General features: G+C 33.9%; 1 protein-coding gene across 1 annotated transcript; it reads right to left on the bottom strand.

The window, feature by feature from the left end:
* Nucleotides 1-2,736: 2,736 nt before the first annotated feature.
* Nucleotides 2,737-9,046, bottom strand: LOC106138739 (cytosolic non-specific dipeptidase). The gene is made up of 9 exons (XM_013340006.2): nt 8,612-9,046; nt 8,150-8,347; nt 7,104-7,365; nt 6,642-6,789; nt 6,359-6,459; nt 6,069-6,199; nt 5,063-5,185; nt 3,434-3,592; nt 2,737-3,073 (listed from the first exon to the last, which is right to left on the bottom strand). The coding sequence occupies exons 1-9, from the start codon at nt 9,032-9,034 to the stop codon at nt 3,023-3,025; spliced, it is 1,596 nt and encodes a 531-aa protein (XP_013195460.1). The 5' UTR covers nt 9,035-9,046; the 3' UTR covers nt 2,737-3,022.
* Nucleotides 9,047-10,193: the final 1,147 nt, after the last annotated feature.

Here is a 10,193-nt window from a genome sequence, read left to right as displayed (position 1 = left end):
AAGTACGGCATCCTCTTTTATGTAAGTATATTGTAAACTGGTATGCGTGTGCGCAGCGCGCTAATGTCAACAGCAGCAAGCCAGCAGGTAAATTTAAAAAAGGAATACACTTTTTATTTATTCACCCACACAATACACTTCCGAATCAAAAGCGTGTTAACTGAGATAAAATCTTTAAATACATAATTAATAATAGCAGTGTTTACCGTTACCCAGTGTTGGTCACATAACTGTCCGTATTAATTTGGTAAGTGATACTTACCAGAAGTCGCCGTGTAAAGTTTATATATTTAGAAGTAAGCAAAATAGTACAAACATATATCACGTCCACAAATTAGTCACAAGACTTAAAATGAAAGGTTAGCGGCTTCATTGAATGATGGAATTGAGATTACAGGCTTTGTGGCCGGCAGATTACCTACTAGCCTAAGATATCGCTAAAAAGAAGAACCCTATGTTTATTTTATAAGCTAGCAATGCCTATCATAGCTGTACCTAACATAGTTATTGATATTGTAGTGAATAAAATAAAAATCAATTAGGTACACATAATTGATAAGACTACGTTTATTAAATACAGTTTTACGAAACAACAAAGCCACTTTATTAATTAATTATAATCCATCCACCCGAACGTGGCTTTCAGGCGAGACTGTTGGCTCCGTGTACAGGGTAGAACCCCGAAAGGCAAACAGACGTGAGATATGTATGTTTAAAGAAATATTTTAAGAAATTGAAATTTCTGGAACGGCCTGAAGTATTTATTAATTAACTAAACACAACAGAATTATCACACATTACAGAATACAACGTAGTACATATTAAAAAAAAACTTTATATATTATCCTATAATACCATTTTAATAAGTATACGTATGAATGATGTTATGGCTTTTAAAACCGGAACTAACTGAAAATCAATAACATTTTGATGAACGTTGATGGAGGCCGCATTTTGTGCTTGATGTTACTGAGTGATTGAACAACAATAGAATACAAGCAAATGAACCCAAATGTCAGAGAAATACCGCAGACGAGCCGCAAACTTTCACCGTAAATGACAACGCTCTACTTTATAAAACTAAATTTAATATTTCTAGAATAAGAGATGCCTGTAAAGAAGATTCGCTTGATCTTTTCACCTTGTATATTTCAAGTGTAGGAATTTCTTTAATTGTTTGTTATACGTAAGTAGGTGGTTTAGCGTCACTGTCGGAATACCCAAGAAGAACAAAGTGCAGTCATCCCTAAAAAAGTTCCCGAGGGCTTAGCGGTACAGCACGTGAAAGAAGTCACGGGAGAAAGGAATATACATATTTAAAACAAATAACGAATCTGTTGAACATTCAAATTTTATTTTACCAAGACTGGAAATAATTTTTGGCATCAAAATTTTATGGGAAAACCGGGAAAAATATTGAATCACAAATAATAAACACATAGATAAGAAACTTAAACATAATAAAGAATTTCGTTGAGTTAAACTTGTACTTAAAGCAGTCATGACTTACAGTTATTATCGAACATAAATGCTTCCAATTAGATGCCCATTACCAGGCCCCAGCGGAAGGTAATGTGCAGAAAAAGACACTGATAACGGCCTACTTAAGAATAAACACGTCTTTTAAATGTCAATAATCATACACTAGATAGGTACCTACTCTATGGCTACTTAGCCCTGTGGTTTCCAGCAGAGTAGAATATAACCACTATAAATCTATTCGTATACATTTAAGGAGACGACAAAAAGTATAACTCTTCTACCCCTTTATAATCCTATCTTTATAATATCTTAACCTTTGGTCTAGCCTTTAGTTTTCAGAGGGCCACGGGATCCCGTTCATTCGACAATTTTTTTTGTCCTATTTTAGTTTGGCATAACGAGTTACGCATACTATATTTTGTCATAATAGTTTTTTGGCATAATTGGTTTTGGCATAATTGGTTTTGGCATAATTGGTTTTGGCATAATTGATTTTGGCATACTATTTCAATAGGCATAAATATAGTTTAGACTAATTTATTTTTTGCGCGGAGCAGATTTAGTGTAATGCGCTATAAGGCGAGTACTTCTTAGGTTAGGTTAGGTTATGCTAATGGTAGTTATGCTTAAAGAAATATGCCTAAAAAGTTATGCCAAATAATATTATGCGTAACAATTTTAAGGCTAAACACAGGTATGCCATGTAAAATTATGACACAAAAGTTTATGCTAATAAATAGATAAAAATATGTTTTTCTGTTGCAGATTTACTTTTCTACGAGTAAACTAAACAACTATATAGTAACTAGTAAGTACATGTTAAAACCTATGGGTAACTCTGTTATACTTGATTATAATGAACGATCACTTGGCAAAACCCAAAGTTTTAATATTTCATACCGATAAATCAGGTAATGTGACCCGCCTTATCACCAAGTGGGTTTCCTATGTTACGTTCAGCACATGTACACGAGCTTTATTTAACACGTCTATACACATCTATAATCTTGACTTAAACTTTTCTACAGTGCCGCTCCCTGGATCTACCAAGAGGAATGTGGAATTCCTCGCACCTAGTGTGTCTAGTCAGTTTATCTACTAAAGTCCTTTCAGTGCGCCCTTTATGAAGGCATCATGGGACATTTACGAGTATTTATCGATTCAGTGCTTGTATCATACACGCACTGAATCGATAAATACAATAAATCAAAAATATAGACTACTTTAAAAACTTATCTACAAATAAAACAAATATTTGGTTACATAATTATTTTTTATTTTGTAAAAAGTCATCTAAACATTAAAAATAGTTATTATGTCAATGACACTAAATAAACTTGAGGAGCATTATGAATCATCATAATAGTTCAAAAAAGGTATAAGGCACATAATGCAACTACATATATCTTAGAAAGATAAGTTCAAATAAAATAGATGTTAAATGTACTTATAGGAATGTTTCATTGACGTTCATGTACTCTTCCTATTATGCCAAATATAAAATAATACGTTTTAGTTTATTATTACAGACGGCTTAGAACTATTTCGGCAGCTTGCTGACTTCAAACATGTAAGCGGCGAAAAGTTTTATCTGTAACCAATTAAATAAAACATAATTTATATAAAGCCTAAAATTATATTTAAATAAAAATATAAAAGAGGATACTATTTGACTGAGAAACCGACGCACAGCCAAGACAAGACAAGTGGTCTGCACACCTAGACCACAAAAGGACTTCCTTTTGTGGTCTAGGTGTGCAGACCAAATCTAAAGAAAATTGAAAAAATATATGCAGGAACAGAATTTTGTCTGCGAGTGCGGCATGTCGTCGCTAGCGCCCATTGGCAGTAGCACGTTGCGGTAATACTAGTTTCTTGCAGCATGATGATCATGATCACCAGGATCAAACGCTAGGGTATACAGCTATAAAAGATATCTGAGATGTCAGACCCCCTCGATGTAGTTGCGCACGTTGAGCTTCTCGTTCTGCGAGTGCGCCATGTCGTCGCCGGCGCCCATGGGCAGCAGAAGCACGTTGCGGTTGCTCGCCTCTTGTAGAGTGATGGTCACCGGGATAGACCCGCCCTCGCGAGACATGTCCGGGTCAGTCTAGAGATAATGATTAAATTATAAATACATAGTTTACAACTGTGCAGAAAATAGGGATGTGGACTGTACTCAAATAAGTATAAAATTTTACCACGAAAAGGTAGTTTCTATAGTAAAAATAATTAAAAAACACAATATTTTCCTCAATAAACAAGGGATAATTTTTTTATTTAATAAAATGTAATCAAATATTTCACCCTCAAGTCACGTGACAATGAACACCAATCAAAACGCGTGATGTCACGCGTTGCAATACAAGAATTTTCGCTGTCAAGTATTATGGTGTTTGTTGATATTTGGATCATATTATTACCGTGATTTCCGTCCGATTATCTTTTTGAATAAATTTTGCTTTCCCATAATGGAAAGTGGATATATTAAGGCACATAGTTCAAATTTGCCAAGAATTGATTGCTTTTCGGTGGCTAATTTCTTCGCAACAAATAGTAACTTCTGCTCTGCTGAATTTAGAAATGTGAAGACATCCATGTAAGTAATATACTCAACATACATTATTATAGCAATAGTAGGTATTTTTAAATTATAAGGTAAAAACTAAATAATATGATTTTGCCATATCATTGGCCAACTACAATGAAAGAACGAAACATTGTTTACATTATTTCTAACCTAAAAATTCGAGTTTTCGTCTTTGAAAACTTGAAGAGAAAAATTATTTTAATATGTACAAGTAAATGTAACAAATATTATCAAACTTACATCAAAATGATCCTCACAGAAATACATTTTACTTTGTGTAGATACAAGTGCCGGATCCCGACAGGCTAATTGAAGCCACTTTTTCCGCATCGTTTTTGTACGTGGAACGTGAATAAACAGTTTTCAGATGTTTTAATAGTTGTACTTTTACACTGCGACATTGCACAATATTTATAAAATTTTGAATTCATATTATTATCACACAACTACGAAATAACTATTACATACATACAACTTCGACAATATTTTATAACGCGTGACGTCACAGCGGCCGTTTGACAGGTATCCGCGTTTTGGCGCGATATTTTAAATGGAATTTTAAATAAATTATTTTAAAGGAATTACTTGAAATAAAAAAATAATAATAAATAGTTTGGGTTATATTTGGTACTTATGCATGGTTTTAAACACTTTCCCAAAAATAGTCCACATCCCTATTGCTTGCAAAACCACGTCAAATCATTAGTTTCAAATTAAATGTGGCGTTTCTTTTGTTAAGTGTTATAATCACCATATTTTCTGAAACCTAGTGAAATGGATGTATTAATTAAAATGAAAATATATTTGCCTCGTAAAAAATAATGGTATATTCAATGTATGTACGTATATGTATGTATGTAGTATGGCATTGGACTTAAAAACACAAACACACTGTTTGACCAAATATAACTATGGCAAAACAAAAAGGATCACTCTGATATATGATAAATACTAAATAAAGGTCGAATAAGGGTAATGGTAGGTACTCACTTGGAAAATCATTTTGACGGCGCGCGCGGCCGCTTGGTAATGTGGGTGGTCGGGGTTCTCCGTCCAAGCGCGTCCGCTCTGCGCAGAGATACGCATCTTGTTGGGGGATCCACGCTCCGCCCACTGAAATAATAAACAAATTATTCAAAAAGGTAAAATAGGTTAAACAAAATTGGTACGTACACGTCACGTACACGACAGACAAAGCTTTATAATATAGGGCATTTGAGTCACAAGATTTAAATGCCACGATGGAGACAAGCTAGCCCCTCGGCTTAAACAAGAACTCCATCTATTTATCCCTTTCTCTTATTTGAGTTTTACAATTTGCACGCGGGAAGAGGATCAGCTGGCACATCTATTTATACTTTTCTTCACTACCAGACCAGCACGTAAGCTTACACTAGATTAATGTGTTTACGAATCCCTATAGCCGCCTTTTACGACATCTTTTAAAGAAGCAAGACCCACACTGTTTATAGCTAGGTTACGCCAGTCGGTAGGATAATATCATGCGGCGTATATAGTGGTCTACAAAGTAGATATATGAATTACACATAAATGTATACTACAAAATAAGAAGGCGCCGCCGACACAATTATTTCCAATTAAAGCTTAAATTGTTTCAATTGAAATTAGTTTACTGTTAAGATAAATTTCAACTAGTCATGGTATAGGAGAGAAGCGATATGTAATACAAAGCTTAAAATCAGACTAACGTGCACCTGGACGGCGAAGCTAGCGATTAAATGCTTCAAAGTAATACACGAATAACATAATGTATGCAAAAGAAGTGCAAGTTAGTGTCCTCTCAGATATGTGATATCGTAGTTAGTTTCTTTCTTTCTCTCTTTCATCTTTGCGTGTTCCCAGTTGCACCCTCCGCTACAATGCTTCGCGGTTTGGGGTCTACTGTAATCAGGTGCTTTATATAAGTACTAAAAACCATTACATGTCAATTAGAATATCCCAATTAATACCAAAATATTTTCCTGATGATACCAACCTTTTTATTAATGTAATCAAAAACTAGTTTTTCGACTTCTTCAGGTTCTTGATTGGGCACAAGACGAATCGAGAATTTTCCTATTACTTTTCCTGGAATCACAGTTTTTGCTCCAGGTTGGAAAGCAGCACCTAAAATTAACAAGAAATTTCCATTAAATTAAAAATCTATCACATATTTAATACATGATTTATTTAGATTTGAGAACTAAAAGGTTCAAAACAGCATTTTATATTTATAGATCAAAAGATATATAAATAATAAAATACATACATATATACTGTTCTTACCTTCAATTCCGTGTAATGATAGACTAGGGTATCTCCATCTGTGCATCAGTATCTGTTCTTTGTCCCCATTGTGAGCCAATTTTGGAGCATCTATGGACTTCCTGTAATGTAATATTTTCTGTACCATATCAATGTGAAAAATATAAAATATATGAATGAAGTTTCATAGATCTTATTTCTTAGCAGGAAGAAACCACAATAATCTGTGTCTTTGGTGGGTAAATATAATTAATAGTTGTGCATAAAAAAATCAGACAAATGTTTGATTCATTTTTTAACAAACCTGTATGCTTCAGTATCGAAGTCTATAGTTGTATAAAGTTTTTTTTCGTTTTCAGTTAACGGCGCAACAGACTTATATATATCAGTCACGAGAATCTTTCCATCTTTATCAACCAATTGATTCATTAAATAAATCAAATCTGACATAGCTGTAATACAAATAAATCAAGCATAATACAGATCTGCTGTTGTATTGTTGAGAGGAATTAATAATTATAAAGCAAAAACATTAAATGTATATATTTATGACGGCATTACAATATCTTGAAGGGAGTTTACCATTTTGAAACATTTCTTTTATCTGCTTGACAACATATAATAATGAATGTAGAACAATTATCATAAGTCAATAGAAACAATTTGTTCTGGCATTTTATCACATTACTGATAATATTTAGATAACATATCTATTCAGTGGTTTTTGAAATGAATTTCCCACATTGAGTAAAACAATATTACATACCTTCATGTACTGTGCCACCATAAACACCACTATGCAGATCCATTTTGGCACATTCAATTTCTAGGAAATAGTAACTGATTCCTCGGAGACCATAAGTAATGCACGGCTTGGTTGTACCAAGCCAATAATTATCAGATATGCATACATAATCAACATCATCAAAGAAACCAGCCGGTTTCAATTGCTCCAGAAGCAGTGCATCCAGACCTTCAGACCCAGACTCTTCCATGCATTCAAATATAAACTTTAAATTAACAGGTAGCTGTTAACAAGAGGAAATGACACAATAGTTATTTATAATTTTACTTTCATGATAACAGAATACTTTGCTTGACAGAGCAATGTTTCAATATTTTGCATCAAACTTTCTGATAAAACTGTGGAATCCAATAAAGTAAAACCTATAGGCCCATAATCCCCCAGAATAAATATCTGAACCAAAAAATTACATTTGTTAATAGATCTTGAAGTAGGTATTACAACTAAATTTAAATCCATTTTTGAATGTTTAACAAGTGTAAAAGGATGGATAAAAGTTCAGTTATTTTATAGCTTGATTCTACTCTAATCTGTGAATTTTTTTATAGTTGCTCAAAGTGGAATCCTATCAAATCTACATTTAATGTTAAAACAACATCTTTACTAATTATTCTTGAAACACCAACATTAACCCTTGCATTTCATAAATATGGTTAACTTTGATCATAAAGTCAAAAAGTGAAGACTTAGACATATTGTATCCAATATGTATAATATAAGGTATGCATCACATAGTGAAGGAATGATAAGGCTTAACTCTCTACATAACATATGATAATGTATCCAACAGATGCACAGCAGCATATAGATATTTATATTATTACATTTTAATCAGTGGTTGAACTCAGTCCATTATAAAACACACACAGTTTATCAATTTACAATACAATTATAAGTTAGATATGGAAGGAATCATTGCTAACTGCCATGGAAAAATTATATTATTCTTTGAAAATATTTTATAATAGAATAATTATTATTAAAAGGTATTTAAAAAATAAACAGACCTCTTCTCCAACTCCCTTAAAAGCGTTAATGGCATGGAGCCAGCCAAGGACAGGGCCCTTGTCATCAGTTGAGCCCCGCCCATAAAGTTTACCATCACGCTCAACTAGTTCAAATGGCTCTGACAGCCAGCCATCAGATTTCAATGCAGGTTGGACATCCAAGTGACCATATATACAAATAGTGTTCTTTTTGGTATCCTGAAATAAATATATGATTCTAAATGCAAACACAAATATATTGTGAAATATTTGTTTGTCTCTATTGTTGACAATAAGAATAGAATGAATAGACAAATATGCTATGAATCAGAATAACAACAATGTAATACCTACACTGTTATTGTTGTATACTAATTGAAAGTCAAGAATTCTTGTGCAACTAAAAAGATTCAATTAATACTTATTGGATGTCAAAAACAAAAAACTTAAAGTATTTTATTAAAACATAGCAAACATACTTACATTACCCAGAGAACCGACTAATACAGGTGGCAACTTAATTTCTTTTCCATCTATAGTTTGGAAACCAACATCCCTAAGTTCAGTTTTGGCTCCAACCTCTTTCAACTTATCTTGCGTCCAATGAACCATACGAACACATTCATCTCGATATTTGGGATCACACGAAACTGATGCTATAGCTACTGCTTCTTTGAGAAGATTCTTGTATGTATTAACATTTTGATCAACAAAATTGAAAAGCTTAGGTAACGTCTTCTCAGTCGCCATCCTTTTAGGTAAATCTACAGGATTTATAGAATAATTCCGATATGAAGAAAGTAAATTATTAACAGATACTGGTGTGGCCTTAGCTACCGGCAGTCTAAACTCATTATTAAAACGCAAACCTTTTATTGCCCTTATTGAGAAAGAAATCAAAGTCATTTTTTACGCGTTGACGGCTGAAATGACGTACCGTGAAATTGCTGTTTTGCTATAGTGACAGTGACATTCATCCAAGCAAAGGAATCAAATTACATACATACATAAAATCAAATTATTCGTTCGAAACTGGGTTACAAATTACAGCTTTCGATTTCTAAGGCTGGTTTCAGAGTAACAGTGCTGGCCGTGTCGGTCATACGTGCGCTTACAATTATACTAATTAAGTAGTAGGTAGTAGTTGCTAGTAGCCCCGTTTGATAGTAACGCAGTTCAAATGCGCGGTTAGCGCTGCCAAAACGCGTGTACTTTGCAATGCAACGCTATAATACCTACTTATTTCACAGCGGTTTGCAAATCAAGGCGCGCGCGCTTTGAACGCGCTGGTCAACAGCGTTTCTCACCGGCGTCACTCTAGAACCAGCCTCAGATTCTCTGAGCAAAGTAGCGGACGAACAGAGGACAGCAAAATTGGAACGGCTCCTTCCTACAAGGATGTAGACCTTATGTAGACGTACTCACCACAGCTCCCACTCCATAACCCTTCAGGTCCACCGATCTCGAATCATTCTGGAATCATGCTTTCGTGTCCTAGAGCTTCTGCCCAAAATTGAGATGGAAAGAATTAAAGAATCCAAACTCTTTGCTGACGAAAAAGTCTTAACGCCATAATTTGGCAATGTCATTTCACAAAATTTTTTCGTGATCTTCTCAACCAAAAAACAAAATAACGTCCCACGTCGCCTTTACAGCAGGCAAAATTACATCATGTAAATAAAAATTACGAAAAACGGAAAAATAAAAAAATGAGAAGTATTCAAAAATTCGTAAGTATTTTGTTTGTACCATAAATACCTACAGAGAAAAATAGACAAATTGTAGTAGCCCAAATATAAGCTTGATTTGTTTTATATTTATACATGTACATTGAGTTGGTTTACATACCATATTCGCAATCTTTTTTCGTACTAGAAAAAGGAAGAAAATCTCATTTCTCTCTTAGTGCAGTTAGACTAAACATGCCAAATTTCAGATCGGTTTGGGCTGTGCGTTGTCTCAGTCAGTCACTCAGTAACGAAAGATCTATAACATATTTAAAAAAAAACATCCAAGACCCTGATAGAAAAGATTCATCTTGCCCTGACCAGCAATCAAACCAAAG

Source organism: Amyelois transitella, chromosome 4 (genome assembly GCF_032362555.1).
Source record: "Amyelois transitella isolate CPQ chromosome 4, ilAmyTran1.1, whole genome shotgun sequence".
Classification (NCBI taxonomy): domain Eukaryota; kingdom Metazoa; phylum Arthropoda; class Insecta; order Lepidoptera; family Pyralidae; genus Amyelois; species Amyelois transitella.
The sequence above is the reverse complement of the archived record's forward strand: the minus strand, read 5'-3'. Positions and strand labels throughout refer to the sequence as shown.